Source organism: Pholis gunnellus (genome assembly GCF_910591455.1).
Source record: "Pholis gunnellus genome assembly, chromosome: 1".
NCBI classification, from domain to species: domain Eukaryota; kingdom Metazoa; phylum Chordata; class Actinopteri; order Perciformes; family Pholidae; genus Pholis; species Pholis gunnellus.
In genome coordinates this window covers 26692413-26720015 of record NC_136528.1, presented here as the reverse complement: position 1 = coordinate 26720015, position 27603 = coordinate 26692413, and the positions used below count along the sequence as shown (strand labels likewise).

General features: G+C 41.2%; 1 protein-coding gene across 1 annotated transcript in view; it reads right to left on the bottom strand.

The window, feature by feature from the left end:
• nhsb (Nance-Horan syndrome b (congenital cataracts and dental anomalies)) overlaps window positions 1-27379 on the bottom strand; it is a gene marked incomplete at both ends in the record, with an annotated part of 47840 nt that extends 20461 nt beyond the window's left edge. Inside the window, one exon of the mRNA XM_079163094.1 lies at window positions 27100-27379. Coding sequence (XP_079019220.1) covers window positions 27100-27379 — 280 coding nt within the window. The remainder of the gene's footprint in view (window positions 1-27099) is intronic.
• Between the last annotated feature and the right edge of the window lie 224 nt (window positions 27380-27603).

Here is a 27603-nt window from a genome sequence, read left to right as displayed (position 1 = left end):
ACTGAGGAAACACCAGCACACTGTACCTGACGAGAGGAAGCGGTCTGCTGCTGCTACCTCAACCTGAAATTGGCTGCAAGTTCACTAAAAACACAGCACCCACCAAATGTCACCTGCCTTGTCTGCTAGAAACAGGGGCGGTGGGAATTAGCTATCATTTTATAAACTAATCTTACTTTCCTTAAAATATCACACCGTTTCACCGAACCCACCGTTTAAGAACTTCTAGCCGTGGTGACGCAATAATGTAATTTGTAGCGACTGGTAGATAATTCTCACTCTGGGAATAAAAACATAGACTGGATGCAGTTCTTTTGGTCTTTCGTGCCCGACATCATCGATACCGACTCTTCATTATGTATAATTGATAGATCAGTGAGTCTGCAGTGACTAAGACGTATGCTCTGTTGTCAGGTTGTGGGGGAGGTTTATGTTGGGTGAGGACATTCTTCTATAGCTTTAGAAACCATCCAACAGTTATCAACTGAGTGAACGAAGTCGTTTCTATGGAAACAACTTAAAGATTAAAGCTGTGAAGAGCGAGAGAGCCCCGCCAGAGTGATTCCCATAATGCCTTGTGCCAGGGGATCTCAGGGAGAGAGATAGAGAAAAGAAAGACCGACAGAGTGGGATACAGAGGCAGAAGAGGGAGGGTGTGTGTGTGTGTGTGTCAGCTCTAAAGGTGCCGTGCTACAAATCCCCACTCTATTGTGACAGCTCACTTGACCAAAGACACCAAACTCAGCATCTAGGCACAAATGCTCAAATATAGGACTATGTGTGTGCGCACACACACACACACACACAGACCCACACACCTGTTTTTGCCACTTAGGGGGACATCACAGTGGCTTACGTCCATTCCCTGGACACTTATCCCTGAACATGACATGCCTACATTTAGTCTAACTAAAAGTCTAACCTTAACTTGAGTCAAGACTTAGTCCACAGCCATGAATGCTCACATGCTCACAATGACAATGCTAACATGCTGATGATGGGCAGGAACAATGTTTAGCACGTATCGTGCTAGCATGCTTATATTATCTAATCAGCACCTGAGACAGTTCAGAAGGAAGATGGGCCCACTGAGAGTCTGTAGCCACTGCCTTGCCCTTTTAGGAGACTGGTGGCATTAACTCCAATGGGAGAAGTAAATTCGAACACAGTTTATGATCAATTTTTTCAATCGAAGTAAATATTGGACCCATTTTCCAGGAGCCTAATAGTTCTGACTCTAAAATGGCTATTTTTTTAACACACAAATTAGGAGAAAATTAACTTCTCGGTCTCAGCAACACACGTTCTCGAGCAACTATTCACAAACGGCCTAGCTTACTAATTTTCATAATGCTTAATATGGTTGTTAGCCATGCATATATGTAATGCTAGCAAAAGAAAATATAAATACATTATCCCAATATAACCCAGTCTGCTTTCATTTATCCACATGCTGTTCACAATGGAGGGATGTGAACTCGCCATGACCACGCCCACTTCAGAGACAGGAAGTGTTTACCACTTAAAAACATCGGTGGAGCTGGTAATGCCTCATCTTTGTTATAGAGCATCAAGTATTTAGCCATAAAACAAAGTATTTGAGGGATTCAAAAAATGTATCTGATGATGGAGCACTAGATAAAAAAAGTGAAGTTAAAACAGTTCACCCTGAGAGGGACAAGAATGTGCGTACCAAATGTCATGCATGGCATCCCGTACAAAAATTGTTGAGACATTTCACCCAAAAGCACAAATATGAACTTCAGGGTAGCACAAGTGATTACAGCAATCCATCCATCCATCCATCCATCCATCCATCCATCCATCCATCCATCCATCCATCCATACATCCATCCATCCACTAGTTGAGATATTTCAGTCAGGACCAAAGTGGTGGACCAACCCACCGACCTACAGGCTGACATTTGCATCCTGAGAGCCATCCTGAGTGCTTCTTGCATGGCTAAACACAAGTCTTCACCAGCTTTTTGTCCACAAACGGATGGTGACAAAACATTCTGTACCAGGCCGTGTTAAACATTTTGTCCCCAACATGTGAGTAACAAAAGATCACACACACGCCTTCATAAGTGTGACTAATTGCATCCTGTACCTCACTCTTCATCTCTTTTCTCTCTCCATCCAAACATTTATTTGCATCTTTTCTTCTTTTAGATCTAATGTATATGCCTCCTCCCCATGTCCTCCTCCTTACTCTCTCTCTCTCCCTCTCTCCCCTCCCCCTCCCCCTGGGTGATGCCAGTGCTGTTGTCAGGCTGGAGCTGAAAGCAGCCAATCGCGTGGCTCTGTGCTGAGGAGCTCTGGGGTGATGTTAGGCAGTTTCATGCTCATACGATGAGCTTTGCCAAATGTAGGTCATGCTTCTCCTCTCTCTCTCGCTCTCTCTCTCTCTCTCACACACACACTCTCTCTCTCTCTCTCACACTTTTACAGACACACACACACACGTGTAAAGAAACCTCTTCACCCCTTCACAGAAACACATGCGCACAGAAAACAGATAAGGAAGTGTGTGTTTTTTTGTCGCATAAGCACAGACACACAAAGGTGTGTTCATACAAACACACAGAATTCATCCCTCCACACACACTGGGTCTCACGCAGGGCGGGGTGACACCACCCTCAACTGTTTGGTAACAACTGGTGGATATGTTCCCCGCAGGACTGACGGCCCATTCTTCCTCTACAGCCAATATTTCCACTGATGATAAAAAAAATTGATAACAGAATAAAATCACAGTATGAAACAAAAACAACAAAAAAACTAGTCCTGTCTTCTCCTGAACTCTCGTTGAACTGCTTCTGTCTGTGCTGCAGTATAACACAAGCAGGATTATGATGTGAACAGCAGCCATATAGGAGCCAGCAGATTATACATAGACATCAGAGTCTTGAACCGATGAATGTATGCTTTATTAGAGAAATGTATGTATTTATACTAAGTACTGGTACATGAATGAGTCCAAATATCGAGACGGCGACCCCACCCACCTGAGATTTATTTAAACCAACTAAATTGTAACGTTTTCAAAAAATTACACATTTTCATGTTTTATCTATTCATACAACTGCTCCATTATAATCAATGGAATTGTTATCATCCACTATTATGGTCTGCTGTCAAGTCCATTCTAAAAATTATATGAAAATCCAACATTTGTTTAAAGATAAACTTAATGTCATTATCAAATTTCAAATTTCTAGAAATAATATTAACCTCGACGTCTTCGATGGCCACATACTTTTGGGGCTGATTTTAGCCGTCAGGGCATCACTGCTTAGCTCCAGTTAAGGGAAATCTTAATGCTTCTGCGTACAATGATAGTTTGTCATCTGAAAAGTGTGAAAACAACCTAAATAGTTTAACCATACTACAACTTGGTGGCCTAGTGCTGAAGTCGCCCTCCTATGTCATGTTACACCCTCTTTCTTCCTGTGTTATCTGTCCTTCACATCCTCTCGATGTGTTTAATGTCGTAAACGGTTACAAATAACATACACAAACAGGAGTACACATTGCACCGTGTTGCGGTACCAATTCAAATCACCAAATAAAATAATACCAAATAAATGATTTTATGTTGATATATTTATCAAAAAGGTTCATAAAGTTCAACATTCATCCCGGTTTTTGAACTCTCTGGTTTGCCGTCTCCTAGCTTCGCTCTTTATGGCTCATGTTATCTGATACAGTTATCTACACAGGCATTTGCATAATTCTCTTCGAGCCAGAGATCTGATTTCAGTCTTTCAAGTGTTTGAGATATAACTTGTGTGAGAGTGGCTGGGCCACATCTGGGATGATTAGAGCAACTGGGAGCAGCCCTTGACCATTTGCCTGAGTGGAAAAGCTATTTTCAAGTCTCGAGCATATCATTCTACTTATGTAATATCTAAATTAATCCAATTGGATGTTGACAGTATGAAACATTAACATACACATCACATCTTCATCCTACCCGGCTCACATTCACTCTCCTATAACTCTCCTATAACTGATGCTATTGCAGCAACTACACTGACCTCTTTAAGGAGCTGCCATTGTTTTAAACAAACAGTCGCCTCTCCGTATACTCGAAAGTGACGTGTAGCATGTGTGATACTATGATTCTGGCAGAAATATGGCAGCTATGACTGATATATCACACAATTAGATTGATAGAACTGATGAATCAAAGTGTAAGAAGCAATTTCCTGTTGTAGCTGGTTGAGATGGAGCTAAGTTTTAACTCCAGTGATTTCCAACCCCGGGGTCGGGCCCCTTCTAAGGGTCACACGATACATCTGACGGGTTGAGAGATGGAGATCTAAGGTGCAATGTAATGTAATTCAGAGCAATGAGCAATGTGTAGTTCAGAGCATTAATATATTGCGGTTACAGCTGAAAAGGTTTTCGCGTCGTGGAGGCGTAACACTCACCCTCTGGCTCCAGGTAAACACCGTTAGCTCTGTCAGCACGTTTGGTTAGTTTTTACTGTTAGCTACAAGCCGTCGGCTCAGGCACCGCCATCTTGAGAGGCAATCGGAATGCTCCCAATCTTGTATGATGCACCTTTAATGACTGTTGGAAGGAAGATGAAACAAAGATCTGCAATATTAATGTTTTCATTTTTTGGACTTTTCTGTACTCTTTCCTTTTTTTGTGAAATATTGGATAATTTAACCTCTTTGGGTGTTGAATAGATATTTAATTGAAACCATAAGAAGTTTAGAGGGGACATTTTTGGTGGAACTACTTGCAGTTAACTCTTAGAAGTTCATGTGACGAGGAGCCCAAACTAGACACCGACTTTGTGTAAAGGGTCACAAATCAAAAAGACTGGGATCCCCCAATCTTCAACAATATGTTTTATTTTATAAGTAACTATAGCAATCAAATAAATATAGTGGAGTAGAAGTATAAAGTAGTATAAAATAGTCCAAGCTAATGTAAGTACCTCAAATTTCTATTAAAGTAAAATATTTGATTAAATGTACCTGGTCACATCTAAAGAAATATCATCACAACATTAATGCAAATTGAGTCGCACCTCAACTAATTTGTCCATGCTTGATGTCTCCAGAGTATATTTATTTTTCGGACAATACTTGTGTGTATCGACATTTAACTCTCCTTCGTAGCTTACGTGGGGAACCTTTCCTCTTAAATTGCTTTGTTGTAGGATATGAATTAGCATTACACCATGAGCTGCTGACAAATACGCAGCCTCCCATGACACACACACACACACACACACACACACACACACACACACATACAAAGCTCCTCCTCAGAGAGAGAATCATTTCTACTTCCCTGGGTTGCCACTGCTAGGTTGACCTATTTTTGTCCAGACCTCTCTCTCTTTCTGTCTCCCTCTCTCGCTCACTCGCTCCAGCCCAATAATTCACCCTGCTTAATAATTCACTACAGCTTCATAAGCCTCTACTCAACTAAATGACAAGCTCAGGCAAACAACAACAGTTTTTACAGAGGCATTTTGCAAATCCACATAAATAGAATAATGCGTATATAATATAGGGTGTACTGTATGCAAGTTGGATATATACTGCATATACATACTGTATATATATACTGTATATGTATATATGGTATACAAGAGGAAGGGTCCAAGGATGTGAGATACTTGTACATTTAAGGAGTTGGCAGGTCATTTATAATCCCCACATGACATCCATCACTTTTTCGAGCGAGATGCGAACGCAGAAAGAAACGGAGACAATGGTGGTGGTGTTATTGTAAAACTGCAGATTATTTGCCAGTCTATGCACAGACTCACTCTGCCTGATGTGATTGGATGGCCGGATTGGGCAGGAACCAATAAGGGCACCAGGAGGAAGAGAGCAGGCACAGAGAGTACTCTCGCTGATGCTGGGCACACCCTGTAGCCCTCTGTGTGTGTGTGTGTGTGTGTGTGTGTGTGTGTGTGTGTGTGTGTGTGTGTGTGTGTACCAGTGCCTATAAAATGAATCTGCATGCTAAGTTTTTGATTATTTATATATTTTGTGCACATGTTTGAAAGACAAGACATTTCCTTTTCAACAGAACAGTCCAGCCTCCTGTATTTTATATCTACCCTGCCCCCTTTTTAAATCTCCTCCCAGGAGCTGATGCAGAACAAAGACAACAACCATAATATATTCTGTACCCATATTGTCATTGCATTATAAATAACACTCGTACCTCTGCAGTTTTTTTTTTTTTTTTTTGCATAAGCCCTTGTGTGCCCTGTGTGAATCTTTAAATGTGACGCTGTTATTTCTGAATTTCCTACTTGGTCTATTTTTAAGAGTTGCGAGCTGCAGCAGACGATTCAGGCTATGAGGGCTTTTGTGGGTATAGAGGAGCGAGGTTGGCCAAATGATCTAGTCTGAAAGGAATAATTCAATATTTCGGGGCATTTTTCTTTCTTGCTTAGATAAAAAAAGACTGGTAACACTCTCATATCTGACTTTTAAATGTGAAGCTGGAGCCGGCAGCCAGTGAGCTTAGCTTAGCATAAAGACTGGAAACGGGGGAAAAAGCTAGCCTGTCTTTGTCAAAAGTTACAAACTCTGCCAGCCTACAAGCTCACTAATTGACAACTCATCTTGAATTTGAATTATTTTAGGCAGTTCAAAGATTAGTCACTGACTATGTATTTTGTTCACTTTCTTCTAAGCTAAGCAATTGCATCGCCGTTCAAATTAACTTCAGTGTGTACAACAGTAAGTAAACGCATCACTGCTCATACCGCTGCGGCATGTCTTCAGTTCAGTATGTTCATGGCTCTGCTGCTGGTTCAAGCGTTCAGTTCAAAACTAGGCCCGTGAATTCACTGTTTATACCTTTGATAACTCAGTATGTGTGACAGCTTTAACACATTATGAGGTTTTTGCAGGCTTTTAACAAGGAAGTAACATTCTGTGGATCACTCTGCTGAAAGCTGATTCGGTTTGAAGAATCTGTGTTAAAGGTTTGTTGTGTTATTAAACAAACAAGATATAACGTGTTTAATAGTGAGCTTTAAAGGTTCTGCTGGTGGATTGTTTAACCTTTAGAGTGAGCTGATTCCCCCCGTTTCTAGCCTTTATGCTGAGCTAAGCTTATCTGCTGGCTGCAGCTTCATATTTATCGAAACACAAGGGTGGTATTGGTCTCCTCATCTAACTTTCTGCAAATAAAAGCGAATAAGTGTTTCCCAAAATTGAGCGCAGCCTCATTGCTTCTCTTCCACGCTTTATTTTCCACAATAGCGCTAATGAGAGCGGAGAAAGAGCAGGAGAGGGGTGTTGGATGCGTGAGTGTGTGTGATGCTCTAGTCTGATCGATGTGACAGTGAGAGTGAGTCTCCTCGAAGAACCCCGGCCTTATTGCTCTTCTCTTACACACTACCCCCTCACCCACGACATACTCTGTCTCTCACTGTCTTACACACACACACACACACACACACACACACACACACACACACACACACACACACACACACACACACACACACACACACACTGTACAACGGCTACGTTTCCCTTCCCTTCTATTGTCATCTTCGTCCCTCCCGTGATCCTTTTATCTCGTTTCCTTCACCACTCATTCTTTACTCCTTTCCTCCTTCTTCTACTTCTTCTTTTTCTCTCTGTACGTCAACCATGGCTGCATCCCGGAGGCCAACCAATTGTAATGATCCCATTGTCTTCACACAGCCTTATCAGCTGACCGAAATACCGATGGCGAATAACCAATTAGCATCCAAACTTTTACAACCTTAAATTCTAACAGGATGGAAACTCAGGTCACAGAAGATGACAGAAAGTGTTGCTCATAACTGTAATGCTTGCGTGATAAAATACTCTAAAAGGTTGGTTTCACAGCTTTTGAGCTGTCAGCGAATTGTACTAGCTCAGATTTCATTAAGTGAAGTTCTTGCATCATGTCATAACAGATGGTCGTATACGGATGGGAGGATTGTTGACACCTGAGCCTGAACAAGTTTCATTTGCTGAAGAAGGCCGTGAGATAAGTGTCGAAAGTACAGCTGAAACAATTAGATAATGAATTAATTAGTTAATAGACAATAACAACAATAAAAACAATATTTGCAGTAGAGGATGGCATTTTCTTTTTAAAGGGGAACTCGGTTAATACAACACAGTTTACAGGTCTTATGGAGTACTACTGCATATGTTTTATAAAGCCTTTAGTGGCTCCAGAGGGAGCAGTGTGAAGTCTGATGAATTACATGAGTCAGTGTCTGTTGGGGCTGAAGACTACAAGTTTGAAACTGAAAAGAAATCTGGAGTTGAGGCGTTAGAAAGAAGTGAGTTTACCAGACCTGTGTAATTTAGCATAACACACCTGAATCTACGACTTAACTTGCAGTGGTGGAGTTGCCAATTCATACTTACTTTAAAACGTATGCTTTCATTAAGATAACAACAGTCGAAAAAGCAAAAAAAGCATCAACCGGGCAGCTGAGGTCAGCGAGACCTTTAGGAGTTCAGACAGTGGTGGCTGGTGGTAAATGTTCTAGGGCCATCCAATCAATTTCAGCAAACATCCCAGTATGATTTAATGCAAAACAAAAATTAAGGTGTCAAACACGCATTACTACTTTGCAGTTAAATATTTAACATTTATTCTAACACGAAAAAAAACAGTAAATAACACTTTGATAAACACGTCAGGACATCTTATTTTTGTCACCCTCACAAGGAATTCAGTATATATATATATATATATATATATATATATATATATATATATATCATATAATAATATGCAGTATAATATAAAACACACACATACATATATATATATATATATAAAATAATAGAACATGTTTATTTATTGAGATGCCCCTATGGACCTTGTTATAGGGGGTTAAAGATCAGGAGAAGTAAACATGTAGTGTGATTAGGAATATTAGACATTATTATATTAAATTAAGCTATGATGAGTTTTCACTGTTAATTTACCATCTCTATTAAATGTTGACGCCTCCATGACCAAGTTAAGCAGATGAGACTGAGGACAACTATGTAGAAGAGAAGATGTTCACTTTGCCTAATATGTAGCTTGACAGAGTTCTCCATGTGTGCCCTGGTGTTCTCGTTTTCTTACCTCCTCATCCCTCACTCCCTACCCTGGTGTTCTCATGTGCCCTTACTTCCTCATCCCTCACTCCCGTAACTGTCCGTGCTGGATCTGTCCCCGTTGTTTTAAGTTATTAGCATTACTGCATCCAGCTAGCCAAACCTGTCTGGTACAGCTAGTAGAGAAGCTTCATGTTCTGCTTCCCTTTCCCGCTAGTCTGCTGTCTGATTGTGAGGTCAGGCTGATCTGGGATCAGCTCTTTGGCCTGAAGTTCCCCCGCCTCTCAAACGGGTCTTGGAGGAGTAGTGCTCGCGCTGGCGCTCGCCTGTAGAGACTTCTCCTGACGAGGACGCGCAAGGCCCCTGAATCTATTTGAGGACGCTGATTGGCTAAATTGTATGTCACTCATTTATATCTTTAATCAGCAATTGGCTAAACTGCTTCATAGACCCGCCTCATGTGGGCCAATTCTCCATGGCCCCAGCGCTGCTGAGACGTGCCGACAGGCGGAGAGGACGAGCAGGAAAAGCATATATTTTGCGCAGATATCATATTTTACAAATATTACTGGGTACATTCCATATTTCAAAAACACAAATATTGACAATTTGTGCAATTTATTATTGTTATTATTATTATTTTTTCTTCTTTTGTGGCTCAAGGAGGGGCGCTCAAGGTGGGGCCACGCCCCGGCCCTCTATTGGCCAGCCGCCACTGAGTTCAGAAGTTAGAAAGAGTAAGGATATATCCCTCTACTGTGTACATTTTAGTTATGTATACGCATCACATTTATTCAGTAATTTCTTCATTCTGTGTATTACCACTAACCCTCTTCATCGGTTGGAGACCATTTTAGTGTAACTTTAGCTGCCGTTGTCACAAAGACAGCAAAGACAGACCATTGTCGTATTCATGAATATAAGAAGTGGACGTTGTCACCTTGATGTCAGCCATTGGTTTGTTGACTTCCGTTTTGAAGCCTCAAATTCAACATTGTGGCCCTTTGTCTTGGTTTTTGGCCGTCGCTATCTCGGCTTTTTTCAACCGGAAATGCCACGAGAGCGCGGAGTTAGTTCTACTTCTATTACTTCTTCTATACAATCTGACTTCTTTTTGACATTGGAAGAGTCGCGACATTATAGGCTCGCCCGTAGAAATAATGCAATTTTAAGGCACTTTTTAGACCAGGAAGTTGCCACCTGGATATATTAAGGAAATCAGACAGTAAGTGTAAATTTTACACAGACTAGTTACTGACATAGTAACACTATCGAAAGAGTAAAGATTATGTATGTGTCTTGTAGAGATGGATGCTCTTACACCATTTTAACATCTGGCGAGAATGCAGATTTGAATCCGACTTGAATGCCTCTTGCATACATTTACATTTGGCTTTTTTAAGATCAGATATCTTTCCAATCCTCCAAAGACACGTGAAATAATAATTATTATTATAAATAATTATAAATGGGGTCAAAATTGTGATGTTACATGCTATAAAACCATTACTATGTGCTCCACATATATTCAATGCAGTGCCTGCTTTGCTAACAGGCTTTTTCGCAACAACAAAAAAGCCAGATTTTATATTATTCTCACAAATAAAAACGATGAATTGACTAAACTGTTTTTGTGCCTAAGAGTGGTGATTTGAATTCATTCCGTTTATAAAAAAAGAAAATGACGATAATGTTAAAATGGTATTTGTGTTACATTAAAATCAGCATTCACTCAGTAACAGAGAAAAAAACCTCACAGAAATGTTGCAGTGCCTCAACAGCTGGTAATGTGCAAATAATATCATACACCTCTGCACCTTCTAAGACCTGAGTCACAATAAACATGCTATCGAAGGGAAATGACCACTAGTTTCAAATAAAACGTTGTGCCATCGTTCATACAGAACAAGGAAAAATGTATGACCTTCCACCTTCATTCAGTTCTACAAGCTCTTAACTCAATCCTGTGCTCAATCCTTCTACTCCTACAAAAGAAAACAGCCTAATGAGATAAGTGTCATCCCTATCCAATACATCTGTTTACTGTGGAGTTAAGCCAGGTATTTACTAAATCTGTTCAAAGGCTTTGAAACCACGGCTCTGCTTACATCTGACCGTGGCCTTAAAGAAAATACACTCAGTGAACTTCAACCATGTGGAGTCTATGAGTAATAGTGCAGAGTATGGGCCACTGAGATGCTTCTTTTACTGAACTGCATTAAGGAGGGCCCACCATGGAATCATAGAAGAGTAAGAGCAGAGAAAGTTATGACAAAGAGCCATATTCAATACAAATACTGCAGTTTCAAAGATTAGAAGTTAATTTAAATGACTTTTAAAATATATTTAAAATATATCACTTGTGAACCACATCTAAATAAGGCATAACTATGGTAGCGACATTATTTTTAACAAAACATACATTTATGTATGTATGACCATTGTAATGCTCTGCGTGCCCACAGACGGCTATAATTACTTTTCCTCATTTTCTGATTCCACCAGTGACGTCAAGAGAATCTTAACTCTGAAAGGCTTTTGCGACTTTTGCAAAGTACAACGTTGTATAACAAGTTGTAATACTTAAGTGATAGAACCACACAACTTTGAGAATTTGGTCTGTGTGCTGCTGTAAATGCATGAAAACCTGAACTCAGTATCAAGTACAGTTGAACTAAATTACACATTCCTGATAATGATCAGTAGACCTTTTGCGTAATGCTAATCTTAATAATCCTAAAGTTTAAAAATCCTTCCCTGATTAATCAACCTGTCTTTATCTGTGATGGGTATAGACTTACTGCAATAAATCAGCGAGGATTAATGGCTTTTACCTGGATTCACCTCATCAGTGCATTTCATGGAATGAGAAAGAGATCCTGACAGCCTATATACACTCAACTGTAATGTGGTATAAATAATGAGCTGCTATAAATATTAATCTGAAGTTACACAAGCAGAATTATTTTTTGGGGGGGTGCAAATGCACAGAAACAACTACAATAAACCACGTTGTCATTGTGACTGAACACCATCTGCATGTGTATAGATGGGACAACACACCCAGAAAATCCTTTCATTTACACTTGAGTAAAAACGATGAGGTTACAGTATGTAGTAAGCTTCGTCTCATTAGAAACGACCTGTTTTTAGGCAGAGGCTCTGACTGTACTATAATGAGCAGTTGAAGAGAGGAGAAAATGTTTAATGCATTATCTCCCCTTTTATCCCGAGGATGAGAGGAGGGCCAGTTTCCGTGGGACGTTCAAGTGTTGGTCATGGATTTTTGCATCTGTGTGTTTTTCCGTCAGAGTATGTCGTAGGAGTATGCGTGTACGCGCACACAAAGAGAATAACTAACCTCATCGAGACATGCATTTTCTTTTTCTTTTTTTGACGCTGATGGTCCTTGCATTTCCCTCAGTGTTGTGCATGGGCGCAGGCAACCAAAATGCCGACGCTACATTAACGCGCATAAGCCGTTTACCAAACGTGATAATGAGCGCTGTGATTGTGTGAGATCAGTGCTATCAGGGCTGTGACCGCGCGGCAACGATACACATCAGATGGTGTAAATGCGCTGCACAAAGGTTCAGCTGGGCAGCTCGGGCTGTATCATCCTCAGGATCAGTGCTTCTGATCCACTGCAGAACCATATGGTGCCATATGGCACTTTAACACGCATGGATTAAAGGTCTGGTTTACCGGTCCGCGGACGCTTCCTATTAAAGCTCACAGTATCTCAAATTACTATGTGAAGTTCTTTATTTTTTTAAAAATATGTATGAATTCTGTATGAAAAGGGCTACACAAATAGACTCGCATTAATAATAACGGGTTTACAGTACATTTAGTTACACAATGCTCTCAACTGGAAAACAACAGTGTATAAAAAATGAGCCATATGCCAATTTACTGTGATTAATTTTAGATAACGTTGAAGGTGACGCAGAGGAGCTCCGAGTAGCAAAGACGGCCTCAGCTGTGAGATATTAACTGATTAAGCACTGATACAAGGGGAAATAATAGGGATTGTGACTTTAATATGTTAGGCTATTAATCTGCTATCACATGTCATCTATAGGGACTTGGCCTCAGTGGAGTAATCTGCTGGGTAAGGCACAGACACACACACACACACACACACACACACACACACACACACACACACACACACACACACACACACACACAGTGCTGGGGAGTCCCCAGTAAGTCACACAACTGGTTAATTGTAATTTCTTGCTACTGTAATTATTTGACTGTGATGATAATTACTAGACCATAGAATGGGAGCAGAATATGTCAGGATACTGTAATTATTTCACACATGTTGTATCTGGAGTATTCGTGCTGTATAAAATTGGATAAACATCCCTTTTTCCCTCCTCTCATCACCTCTGATGTAACTCTTCCATTTCAAACCGTTCTTCCTCCCAATGCGTCAAATACAGATGCTCGTTCGGGGCTCCTTGGCGCCCGACACCGACGTATTGAAGCACTTTTGAGTGTGTATGCAACGCAACAGGCTTCCAAGTAACTCCAATGTAAACACACCTGTGTCCTTATCGTGCAAGATAGTCCAGGCGGGAGGCGGATGGGTCACACAAACACAGGACTTAAGTCCACAGGACCACTGTTTGTGTCCCATGCAAAACTAAAAGTACATTTTGACAACGTTCACCTCAGTCGTTTGTCACGTGTGGTTTGTCAGTCAAGTTAACATCAACCACGCTCTTTTCCTAAACCTAAGTGTTTCTGTTGCCTAAACTTCCTGTGAAGACAGAAGTCTATTTAGACATTTTGCATGAAACAAGCGTAAATTGACACGCCATCCCTAACACGTCCAAAATTGCCACTAAAGTGGTACATAGAATATCATAGTTTGAGCGTCATAGTTAGGAGCACTGACCAAGCTGCAGTGTTTGATGCATTGAGGTGAGAATTTGTCCATTTTATAGCTGTCAGTTGATCAACTGTTGGATGGATTATTGTGAAATTTTGTACAGGCGTTAAAGGTGTCCTAATGACTTGGCGAGCTCTCGGTTTTTGTTTTCTATCTCAGTATTAAATGGATTGCCATACAATTGTGTGCAGACATGCATCGTTCCCAGAGGATGAACCCTAATGGCTTTGGTGATCACCATGACTTTTCCTCTTATGCCACCACCAGGTTGACATTTGGGTTTCTGGTGACATTTCATGACAGAAAATTTTGGTTCAGCCATTCATGCTCCACTCAGGATGAATTGTAATAACTGTGGTGATTCCTTAACCTTTAGCCATCTAGTGCCATCAAATAGCTGGAAGTGAATACCATTTCCATAGCGGGTACTTTGTGTTTAATGCTAATTGGCAAATGTTAGCATGCTAAACTGAGATGATGAACATTATACCTGCTAGCATTTAGCTTAAATCACCTCTACATCACAGAGCTTCTAGCATGTCTGTAGACTCTTTGTCTTGTTGGCACAGGTCAACAGTCTATCATTTTTCCTACTTATATCTCCTCCTCCTCTCTTCTCCTCTGTAACAGCTGTGGTTGCCTGCAGCGTTCAGTGAATGCATCTCTGGCCTGTCATCCAGAGGAACATTAGCGCACTCATCAAGCAGGACACAGTACATACAACACTCATGCAGAGCACACACAGTACTTACTTGCACTATTATGTTTATAGTGTCACTCCTTACTGTGCACCCTTTGCGTGGCTCAGGTATAGATATGCTGATACCAGTGCCTTAGTAGTAGGGAGTGCCTGTTTGTGAAGGAAAAGGGTGGAGTTGATGTGTGTATATGTGTGTGTAAGTAATGCCTGTGTTTGTGTGTAATGCAGAAAGAAGTGGCTGGCTTTTGTAGGCCCACTGATACAATTGATAGTGACAGATATATGTCTAATTAGTGCAGCCTAAGCTTGGCTGTCCTCACCTCTCACCAGCCCGCTGTGAAATTGGATTAATTTACCTCGCCTTAATACACTCTATCAGCCATGGAATTCAACCAAAAGCAAGTTTCTTCAGCAGATTTGTTGCTAATTTGTAAAGAAGTGTGTTTAGAACTTTGTTTAATCTACAATTCGTGTTCACATACATACGTACATACTGTAAAACTGTACCTAGTGCGCACTCTCTGTCTTTCTTACACACACATGCCTGCACAGTGTGGTGAGCAAGTTGACTTCTTACTAGTAGTCCAATTAGCTTGGATCTTCTTTACGGCGAGCTAAGGTTCTTACAGAGACAATCTGTTTAGGAGGAACTCCTTAGGAGCAGCTCAGTCCTTAAAACAAGCAGCAGAGAACCTCTCCTAAGCCTTTGTTTCTGACTCCATCTGTTTCCATCTTATGCTAATGGTTTGCTAAGTCCAGCCAGAAGCTCTTCGGTAAAAAATCATCTCAACCGTCCATGCTTTGCCCCTAAATCCCCAGTTGATACTCATAGTCTCTGCTGTCCTTATTCTGAACCCTGCTGAAGCTCATGGTCACAACATTATTGATATAATTGGTTTCCCATCCTAGTTTTGCATCTGCTAATACCAGGCAACACCAACCGACAGCCCTGGTCATTTCAGCTATAGGATAGCGTTAACAGCGCTGCTGAGCTAAGGGAGGCAGAATCCCATCTCCAAATCCTGCACTTGCATGTCATTATAATTTATCTGGCATAAAGAAATTTAGATAATCAGAAGTTCATGGTGTGGTTTAAAATCTGTCCGTCTTATGTTCTTTTGTGCTCACTCATACTTACCTACATTTTTCTACACATTGTTATTGTCTTCAGTCTCTTCTGCATTGGTCTTTTAAAAATGAAATCTGTGTCTGGTTTGAACATGACCACAGCTATAGGATTCGCACTCTCTGTCTTACCTCGCCTTAATACACTCTATCAGCCATGGAATTCAACCAAAAGCAAGTTTCTTCAGCAGATTTGTTGCTAATTTGTAAAGAAGTGTGTTTAGAACTTTGTTTAATCTACAATTCGTGTTCACATACATACGTACATACTGTAAAACTGTACCTAGTGCGCACTCTCTGTCTTTCTTACACACACATGCCTGCACAGTGTGGTGAGCAAGTTGACTTCTTACTAGTAGTCCAATTAGCTTGGATCTTCTTTACGGCGAGCTAAGGTTCTTACAGAGACAATCTGTTTAGGAGGAACTCCTTAGGAGCAGCTCAGTCCTTAAAACAAGCAGCAGAGAACCTCTCCTAAGCCTTTGTTTCTGACTCCATCTGTTTCCATCTTATGCTAATGGTTTGCTAAGTCCAGCCAGAAGCTCTTCGGTAAAAAATCATCTCAACCGTCCATGCTTTGCCCCTAAATCCCCAGTTGATACTCATAATCTCTGCTGTCCTTATTCTGAACCCTGCTGAAGCTCATGGTCACAACATTATTGATATAATTGGTTTCCCATCCTAGTTTTGCATCTGCTAATACCAGGCAACACCAACCGACAGCCCTGGTCATTTCAGCTATAGGATAGCGTTAACAGCGCTGCTGAGCTAAGGGAGGCAGAATCCCATCTCCAAATCCTGCACTTGCATGTCATTATAATTTATCTGGCATAAAGAAATTTAGATAATCAGAAGTTCATGGTGTGGTTTAAAATCTGTCCGTCTTATGTTCTTTTGTGCTCACTCATACTTACCTACATTTTTCTACACATTGTTATTGTCTTCAGTCTCTTCTGCATTGGTCTTTTAAAAATGAAATCTGTGTCTGGTTTGAACATGACTGCTCTTTGCCAACAGCACCCCTGTGAAGTACAGAAACGTCCATCTGTAAGAGCCTCTGCGTGGGACTTTGTTGTGATGCTGAGAGGAAACTACTGAGTGAGCGAGGCGATGAGGGATGGGGAGAAAGAAGTGTGAGTTTCGGTCTACTGGAACAGCTTGGCCCTCCGAAATACTGTCACTAAACCTCTATTCAAACATGATGCACTTTTTATGCTGTATGGAGTTTGGGTTCAAAGCTAAAACTGCAGCAAACTGGTACTGTGAGTAAAAACAGTTGTGTCTTTTTTTTTTTAATTTCAAATAAATTCTTAATTCAATTGAAATGAAGTAAAGTAAATGAAAGTTTCTTTGTTTATAATTAAAGTTTAGAATATTTAATGTCTGTCTGAATAGGTTTGTAATCCTCATTTATTAAGAGTTAAAGAGGAACTTAACGCCCCCCTTATTACTTAAAAGCAGCCATTAAAAGTCTTATTTTCAATGAATACACTGTACGTACTTTATGTTTCCTTCCTCTGTTGATGAAACATTTCCTAAAAGAATCAACTACTTCTGTTTCCGTCTGATAGCTTCTTTGCTTCTGGGTGCGGTGACCTCAGATGGATAAAAGTTACTCATTGCTGCTCGAGGAATTACAGCACTAAACACGCTGCTGTACGCTGGGAGTCACGAGACGACAGAGATGACCACTCGGTGCGCAGACACTGACGGACACACACACGCACAAACACTGACCCAGAGAGATTGCTGAGTATGTGCATTTTTCTGGTCCCCAGCCATCTGTCAGAGGTTTTTGGGGGAATGTTGATGATGATGAGGGGGTCTCCTGACACCGATGACAGCCGTTCAGGACAGTTCAGTTCAGCATGTCACAGGAGGCTGACACACAAATGTGCGTGCACACACACACACACACATCGGAGAGGCATTTATGCATGGACAGACATATTGGACACACACAAAAGGAAGCAGGACACTGAGCTGCAGTCTTAAGTTTTACTAGCAGAACTGTAGCACAACAAGTTTGTCTGTTTATAGTGTATCTGTGGTATATACATGTTTTTTGTATTCAGCACCTGATTGTGTCATTTTAAAGTACATTTGTCGTCACTATCTAAAACATATGTGAAAGTATGTGTTTTCAGTTCCCCTGAAAGTCCCTGTATGGTATCAGGTGCTCGATTACACACTTATAAGTATTTTTCAACTTGCTTTTTTCCACTCTATTTTCGTAGTTGTTGTGTTAAAGTGACTAGTGGGGACAACAATTTTTGAAACTGGTCCAGTATGAAACGAGACGGGCTGCTATCAAATTACTGTCCGACGACATTATAAAAAAAGACCCTTACCTTTCACTTGACCCGGTCTGTTTGTTATTGTGTGTCTCGCTCTGAGGAGTCTCGTTCTGAAATCTCACATCAAATGCACATTGTCGAAATTATCTAAATATTCAGGCGTAACATTGCAAATCTTGTCTTGTGTTCCGGCAACAGGTCACATGACACAATAACGAACAGAAAGCAAAAGGTAAAGAAAAACTGAATCTGTCAATGGCAAAAACAAGCACTTTTGATGGTAAGGAGTTGTTGCCCCACGCAATTACATGCTTTGTTAAAGCAAATTCATGTGCCGAAATCACAAAATCTCCAGTTAAACATTGTTTAACTAAAACAGTTTTAGCTTATGCTGGAGGATGGGCGATCTGTCTACCCTGATGTGAAATGAAGATTACGTAGGTGGTTACAGACAATATGTAACATATGCAAGTTTAGCATTTTTACATTAGCAGCCCAATCGCTCTGCTGGAGTCAAAACTCTGAAAGTATAAACGTAAAGCTAACTTGTGTTTCTTATAATATCTTCACACAGCTCCTCATGTATATGAAAGCACGTAGACACTGATACAAAATAAACTTGATGGAAAAAAATTATAATTTGCAGCCGTTTAATGAAGTCAAAAACAGTCAAAAACTGCGTGGCACCACTCTGTACGAGCAACTACCTGAAAGTAATCGACAATGTGACTTAAAGGGACATGAATGTTTCAATAAAATATAACTATTATTACTCAATAGTAGACCTGAATTAAAAATGTTTCATATATTAAGAATAGAGGTAATTATGATACAATATCAACATATAAATAGTAATACATTAATCAAAAAAACATGAATTATATAGACATATATATATATATATATATTTGTTACTAGCAATGTTTACATGTGCTTACAGCTTTATAGAGCCAATATTCTCTCCTTGATGATATGAGCCAAAAAATTAGCTTCTTCAAGTCTTGTTTACTTTTTGGCATAACTGCTCAGCTACAACAGAACTACATGAAAAAGCCAGAGGCCAGTTTGCACAGACGAGGAACCGTCACCAGAACGCGAGCATGCCAGCCATCCAGCCGGCCGAGTGCTGTGATGTACAGACCAAGAGGTTCTGCATGCATGTTTCATTGGAGGCTGCAACAGCAACAGAGACCTGGGCACTTAAAGCGGAATTTCAAATGATAACATAAGAGACCAAAAGAAGAAGCTTGCAGGGTTCAGCGGGTTGTGTGTGTGTGCATTTTCATGTGCAAGTGTGTTTATGTTTGTGTGAGGTGGTATGCAAGTGTTAACCTGCTGGTGTGGGAAGGTGTGTGTGTGTTACTGCATATGAGGAAGTGGAATCGCTTTCGCCAAAATTAGCGAAGAGGTAATTGGGCCACGAGAAGAGAAAATGTGTCGTGGTGATTTTTGCTCTCATGACATAAGAGACTCTACGAGGCGCTGAATCAAATAAACCGTGTGTGTAAGTGAAGCCGAGCTGCAGCTGGGTGCTTTGTTGTCGTCGGGCTCATGACAATAACAAAGTGTGTTACAGTCTTAAGTTTACATCCCTGCGCATGCAAGGCCATCACACAGCTCTCGTCTGACCTCCCCACATGTCGTGCCCACATGTTTCTGCTGTAACATAAGTGGACGTATGCCGACCATATGTTTTGATTTAGTTGTGGTAGTTTGGGTGGACCTCCTACTTTATTTCCAACTCTGTCATACACAAACATATTACACACATCAAAAAGAGACAGAAGACAGGAAAAAGAAAGGCAAACAAAGATGGTGAGATTAACTCAACTCTTTTCTTTGCAATGAAAATGTAATCATTTTAGAAATAATCTATGACTTTAAGTCCCCCTGAGCCTCTTTACAACTACTTCTTTGTTTCGACCTACTATCTACACACTGACGGAAGAAATGTCAGTCCCAGCCTATTTTTTTGTTTTTCAAGATTTCCCTTGTACACACAATGATCAACACTAATGTGCTGTGTTAGTGCAATCATTTAAACACTATGAGCGCGTTCTTTCTCAGCGCAGGATGAGCCATTCTCACTTGGATACTTCCGTGAATACATAAAACATTAAATGAAGTGGCCTGTTCATTTGAGTTAAAGCTGCTCACCCAGTGCACACACACAGACCAGTGTCTTCTAGTGGCACTGATTTGCTGACTGCCCGGATGAATGAATGGGCTCTTTTAGATATAAATTTGGCCTAATGGTTCTTAATGTGAAAGCTTCAAGAGTATGTTTTGAAAATGCACATCACACGACCCTGCCGTTTAGATGGTGGCCACCGTATCCCAAATTTGCTCCATAGATATAAAACGCCTTTCCTAAGGAAACCATGAATATTTTTCTTAAATCTCACCTTCAGGCCAAAATATACACGATTCATACCTCAAAATCTAATGTGCATATTGCCCTTAGAGTTGCACAGAATGATCATGCTCTCAAGGGGAAAACCCTTTTTTTGTGTTTTAGGCCTACAATTGGTAGAACTGAAGGTTCAAGTGGCAAAGAGTAAAATGTTTTTCTCTGTTGGGCCATGGGTGAGTGTCTATGGATGTATTAGGAGAGAACCAACGCCAATCCCTCACCACACGAGGTCAATGTCGAACCTCAACTAGCTACGCACGGCGGGTCTGCCAAGAAAAGCAGTGGGATTCATAATTACACGTCGCTGCCACTCAGCCTTGCTGCCAAGTTGGCCCAGTGATCATTCACAGGATTGCAACAAAAGAAATACCACATGAAGCACTTCCCCATGGCCCACCGTTACAGAAGAGATGTCTGTACTAAACCTTGAGAGGATTTTATTTGTAAAACTTTCTCAGGGTCTAGAAACAGTGTATTTTTCATCACATCATCCCAATGTTAAGTCTATGGGCCGAGTGGGAACGAGAAACACTAATGCACATTTGCAGGGTCGCACAACATGGATGCAAACGGGGAGAAACTTTAGGCCGATGCGTTCTCATTTAAGTTAGTGGGAGTGCGGTATCCACTTCTTATAATACATCAGTGGTCTGTGGCTGTCCATCTCCTGTAGTTTGTAACCTGTAGTATCTCTAGCGCCACCATCAGATCAAAATTTAAATTTGTCGAAAACTAAATTTTCTCTCGAAACATTACCTCTTAAACACCAGCATGTTAGCATGCCGACATTAGCATTTAGCTCAATGCACCGCAACTTCACAGAGTAGCATGCCTGTCCACTCTCAATATGTGAAGTGGGCATGTCTAAACTCTGAGTGGTGTTGCTCTTAAATATTCTTCAAGATTCTGACATCTTTCTTGATATTTTGTATTCCATTTTCCTCCTTACACATCAGAAGTCCTAAACTACCAGGGGCTTCCTTTCTCTACGATCTCACCCTTTATTAAACTCTCTCCTCTCCTCTCCTCTCCTCTCCGGCTTGTAAGTGTCTGGGTGGAAATCAAAGTGCATTAAACATTAAATATGCTGTCAAGAGGCAGAAGTCTCTCCATGCTGATGATGATGGGGAAAGTAGGGCAGTGAGGGAAGAGGTATGGATGGAGAGGAGGAGGAGAATGGACACAGCAAAGATGGACGGAAAGACAGATGGAGACAGACACTGAAGAAGCCGTGAGAGAGACAAGAGCACATAAATACTCATATATATTAGATTTGGAAAACATCTAAATTGATGCTCTTAGTCTAAGGTGTGTGTGTGTGTGTGTGTGTCTGTAGTTAGGTGTTAGACAGATGATACGTGCCTGGACAGAGTGTATCCTAACCTGCCTCGTGTGGTTGGAATCAGATCCCTGAACTACACTCAGAAACGCACACTGAACAGATTAAGCCGGCCAGTTGCACAATATACATTTGGAAAATATGCCTCTATTTCTGCTTTTGCTTTTTAGTTTTTGTGTGTGTCTGGGACTGACAGACAGAAACAAAACACATTGAGTTCACCGAGGCTCACACACTGTGCTGTTAGCTCTCTCTCTCTCTTTCTCTCTACCCCATCGCTCTTCTCATTTCTGTCCATAGCGAACTGCTTCAGCAATATGATGCGTGCTACAGAACTGATGCTGGTTGTACTACAAGAAATAGTAAAAATGTTGGAGAGAGAGATTGACTCGGCTGAAAGGTTAAAGCAGGCCTCACTCGCTCTCCTGTTACTGTGCAGACTAGCGAGATAAACCAGTTTCCCTGCTGCCACAGGCCATACTCCCTGAAATTTCAAAGTCAAATTTGCTTTAATGGCATACCAAGAAGGAACCTGTGTTGCCAGAGCAGCACAACATATTTGCTAAAATCTCATCGTGTATGAGTGTGTGTGTGTGTGTGTTCTGCATCACGAGAGTTGATATGAGCTGATTCTGCTGCTGAACCCAAACCTGTCCCGCTGCGGTGAGTGTTAACAGAGTTTTATGTAAATGCTTGGTTACCACCATTGCTAGCCTTGTAGTCAAAGTCAAACCAGGCATAAGGGAGATTATGCCTTAATTTGCTATTTGTATCCTGTGTGTCGTGTGTATTGTTCATATTGTTTGTGGTTCATTAACAAGTGAAACCACAAACAGCTAAATAGACTGTGCTTGTGTCTGTATCGATATCATTTGGACGATTGCAGCCATTTTGCTACAGGTTTGTTGATACTTCGGTCCTTCTTTTTGACAGTTAAGGGGTGGGTCTTACCGTCTGTACAATATGACTTGAACACAACATTAGCCCAGCTAAGGACAAACAATGGAGACAGGAAAAAACAGATTCAGAGTCCACAGCCATGCTGGCTCTATGAGGCTGTACTTAGACACAGCAGTGATTGAAAAACTGAATCCTAACGTCAGCATGCTAACATGCTCACAATGATTATATCAATTTACTGATGTTAAGCAGGTATTATATTGAAAATGTATGTTCACTATCTCAGATAGCATGTTAGCATGGCATGCTAACATTAGCTAATTAGCGTTAGTTAAGCACTGCTGAGTCTGATGGGAAAGTCAAAAGTTGTTGAAATAAAGCAAAGAATTGGACAAACAGAAATTCTGACCTGATGCTGGTGCTGTGTGAAAGGTCAGCGGATCAAAGTAAATTACTGTATGTCCTCACATACATTAAGTTATTATTGACTGCTTTCTCTTTGGCCATTATATAGTTATTATTCACATGATACATGATCCACCGGTATTTCTCCATATATATATATATTAGACATATTCTCCGTTCGTTTTGAATCCGCATGGTGTGTGAGAGACCTCAGTCATTGAATCCAACCCTAAACGTCTTTATTCTCAAACCTACTTGGATGGTTAACGCCTCAAACTAACTCCCTTTTAATGCTTGTCTCAGTTTAATGGGTTTGTGTGGGATTAGATTAGATTCTGTTTTTTATTTGTTTGTTTGATTTTGCTGTGTTTTTGTTTCCCTTTACATGACATCACAAGCATCATGTAGCATTTAAAAAACTAAATAAAGTAAAGGGAAAAAGTAATGGTGGCACAGCAATATGTAGTCCTAAAGAAAGTTGTTGAAACATTTAGTCAACCAGTTGATCAACACAAAACCAATGCCAATTAATTTTCATTGCCATCTATAAAAGTAAAAATGCCAATCGTTCGATCTTTGGCTTCAGCCCTCCAATTTAAACTTGCTAGTTTTCTAAGACTTTTATGATATTAAATTGAATATCTTGGAAACCCAAAGAAAGCACCATGGACTCGAACTACAACAAACCACAACCGGCATTCCTCACTAACCTCCAACATCCTACACACCAAATAATTAATGGCAATCAATCAACAATGAAGACAATCATCCGCTGTGGAAAATCATACAGATATCAGTACATTTCATTTGATTTCGTTTTGTAGTACAGGATCCAACTGCATGTTTGGTTCACCAAAAAAAGAAACTGCTGCCAGGTATCCTAAAATAGATGATTATTATATATTTTTCTCTGCACCGCTGAAGTACAGTTTGGGACTTACATCAGCATTTGTGTCATTCAAGGCTGACATAGTGGAATGAAAGTGCATGAAATATTTAAAAGAATTCATCAAACAGGCTGACAGTTGTTGACTTTTTGGCAGTTGGATACATGGATGGCCGACCGTTGTCACTGCTGCTGTCAGATGACGAGTAGAACAGTTTGAATGAGTTTTGATGAATGTCCAACACAACACATTGTTTTGCATGACTGACGGACACAAACCGTCTCAACACCATCTGAGCACTGCCTACTGCCATGATCAGGATCAATCCAAGTTAGCAACATATTGGCTGCCTTGAAATCTTGATCCACTTTACTATGAAGTGAGGAAACTGTGTTGCCACTGACATTAAATATCAGCCTGTGTGTATACTCGGAGATATTCATCTCCTCGGGGTTATTGCTGCCATTTGAGAGTAAGAGGGAAGATAATAGCCCTTTTGAAAGCTGAATAAAAATAGCAAAACTTTGGTTGTCATCCAAGTACGAGCATTGGTCTACAGAGGACTCAAACTCTCCCCGCAACCAAGCTGAAGTCCCACACAGACAGCCGAAGATTGTTTCTCCCTGTTTACTCGACAGTGTGTTGAATGAAATATCTAAGACCGAAATAGAGATGAAGGATGAATGAAAATCCTACATGGTGTGAGGACGAGATATCGCTGTAAAACACATCCAAACAACGGCAGCATGTTAATAAAAGACTACAGACTGTGTTCATCACACTGAGATGGAGCTAATAAAGTCTTAGTCACAATCTGTGTCAGACTGTCAATTTTGGAGTTGACAGTGAATCGTACTGTTACGAACACATTTTTTTTTTTTTAAACACAATAAAGTGTCGGCATCTCTCTATATATATATATAAAAAAAACTCAGAGGGTGTCATAAAATTCCTGTTTTTAGAAGAGAGTTTGTGGTCATTTCTTTTTTATCCGTTTAGCCTTTCACTAGCTCGCCAGTGTGATCTGCATCATTTTAAGCTTTCTTCTGATTGGTGGGTTTGTAGACATGGTTCGTAGCAGCAAACTCTGAATTTCTGACACTGCCCAAGTGTTGGGGTCTGGTTTTCTGTCAACAAGGCTTTAAATGTCTAATGGTAAGATCGCCTTTTTAGTGGACACATTTCCCTGTCAGGGGTGTCAACTTTTGTCTGGGACCACCCAAAATCGCACAAAGTTTTTAACCTCTCATATTGTTGAATTTCAATCATATTTAGAGGCCTGACGCGGTAATACTGAGACGAGAAAGAAGCAAAGATTAGAGGAAATTCTGAAAAAATTATAAAATAAAATTGTATGTATCAGAATTTTGTATTTTCTAATTTCCTACTGGTGGAACACACCAGATTTATCTCTTGGGCTCCTATAGGGGTCCTAACTTCCAGGTTGAGAGCAAAGGGCTCGCTCTTAAATGAATTTGAGACTCACAAAACTCTTGGAAAAACTTGCGCCAAGTGATACTTATCTTGTATGTCACAGTCCACGACAAATCAATATGTCAGGGTTTTCTGAGCACAACAATTGTAACCGACAGACATGTTTTCTGGGTTTGCTGGCAGGTTTAAGGAGTTAAGAATAGTGAGATGTGAGTGCACCGCTGTGTCTTTGTGTGGAGAGACTTTTGGGAGTGTTGGTCTGTACACTGACTTCAGCGTATGTCTGTCCCTTTCAACTAGACAACAATCTTTCTCTCACAATTTAAATCCAAGACACTGCACATGCAGTCCTCTACACCAGAGCCTCATTCATCCAGATCCACAGCAAACAACAAGCAATAAGACTACTTTATGTAATAAAGACATCCTCGCTGACACATATGCTCCTGTGTGTGTGTGGTTGGGGGTTGGGGGGTTAATCTAAAGAGGGAGTTCATGAGCCTACAGTAGCTTTAGGCCCCCAAATGCTCTTTGGTTGTCCCAGATTATGATAACCTACAGCAGCGATGAATCCCACTGCACAGAATTGGACTAAAATCACCGAACGGGTCGTCTAAATTCAAAAGCCTTGTACTGAAAGGACTGCAGAGGACATAAATAATATGCTGTACAGAACGTGCTGTTTCATTGAATTGCAGTCTCCCATTGATGCCAATCAGGCTTGTTTTTTTGGGGGGTGTTCTTTTTTTTTTAAGTGATCCGTCCTCAGTCAACACCTGAACCTAGTCATGATCAGTTCATGTTTACTGTGCAACATGGGCATCTGGATTCATTATTGATGCTGTGTTGGTGCCGCTGCATGTGGAAAGGGTGGGTTTGGCGCACGGGGAGTCGCCTCTGAAAACCCCAACACACACACAGCGTTTAACAGATCCTCGCCTCTGAGCTTCACGTATTCACACCCTGAATTAACGAGGCGGTCTTTCTTTTTCTTTTTTTGTTGGCCCCCGAAAACACCGCTTTAACATGCTTCAGGTGTGAGCTATACCCGCAGTAACGAGACTGCGATGCTGAGCCAATGCAGCGGCAACACACGCCCCTCCGCTCCGCGCTGCCCGCCTGTGAACACACACACACCGTCGCCCCCCCCCCCCCCCCCCCCCGCCCCCTATCCCCACCGTCGTCGACGGACACGTACACACACGCGCACACACACACACACACACACCAGGTCTGGTCTAAATTAACACCGCCTAAATTAATGAGCAGTCAACACGTCCCGCGCTGTGAAAATGCATCGAGATGATACTGGATGGTGAAATGTGCAAACGCAACGGTGTGACACATTTCAATGAGGGAGGGGGGGGGGGGGGGGGGGTATGAGAGCGCGGCCGCGACTGAGGCGGGCGTGCGTGCAGCTGGGTAAAAATAATTTTGAGGCGTGCGCCCTTCGAAGCATGAAGGCACACATGTATATGTATGAAACAAAAAACACACATTGCTCAGGTGTAAATCATGACATGGTTTCTTTTTCTTCTTCTTTTTTTTCTTTCTTTTTTTGGAAGGGGGGAACATACACTTGTGGTGGTCTACTTACGCACTGCCTCCTTTTTAGGGTCTAGGGCACTGGCAGTCTGCTGTATCTGGCCTATTTTGTTCTGGAGGACCCAGACCCGCTGGTTGGTGCTAATGATGTCGTTCTCCAGCTCCTGAAATATGGAGCAGGCGTGCCGGGCCAGGTCGGACAGCTGTCGCAAGGTCCGGGACAGAACCACGTTACTGATAGCACACAGGTCCTCGAAAAGCAGACCTTCATCGTTGGGGATCTGGTGCCTGCACAGAAGCTGCGGCTCCGCAATCCGTTTGGCGAACGGCATTTTGCACGCCAGAAATAATAGGAGTTGTAAGCCAAGCGTAAATTCCCAATTCCTAGACGAAAAGGGGGAAAGGGGGAAACAGACAACATCCAAATATATAAATCCACGAGAAACCCGATGAGGTTCGGGCCGACCGCGCGTTATCCCCGGGCGTCAATCCAAAGTTCCCAGATTCTCCTTGAGATCCTCCATCCTGCTGATGGTTTGTGGGATATCACTCACAC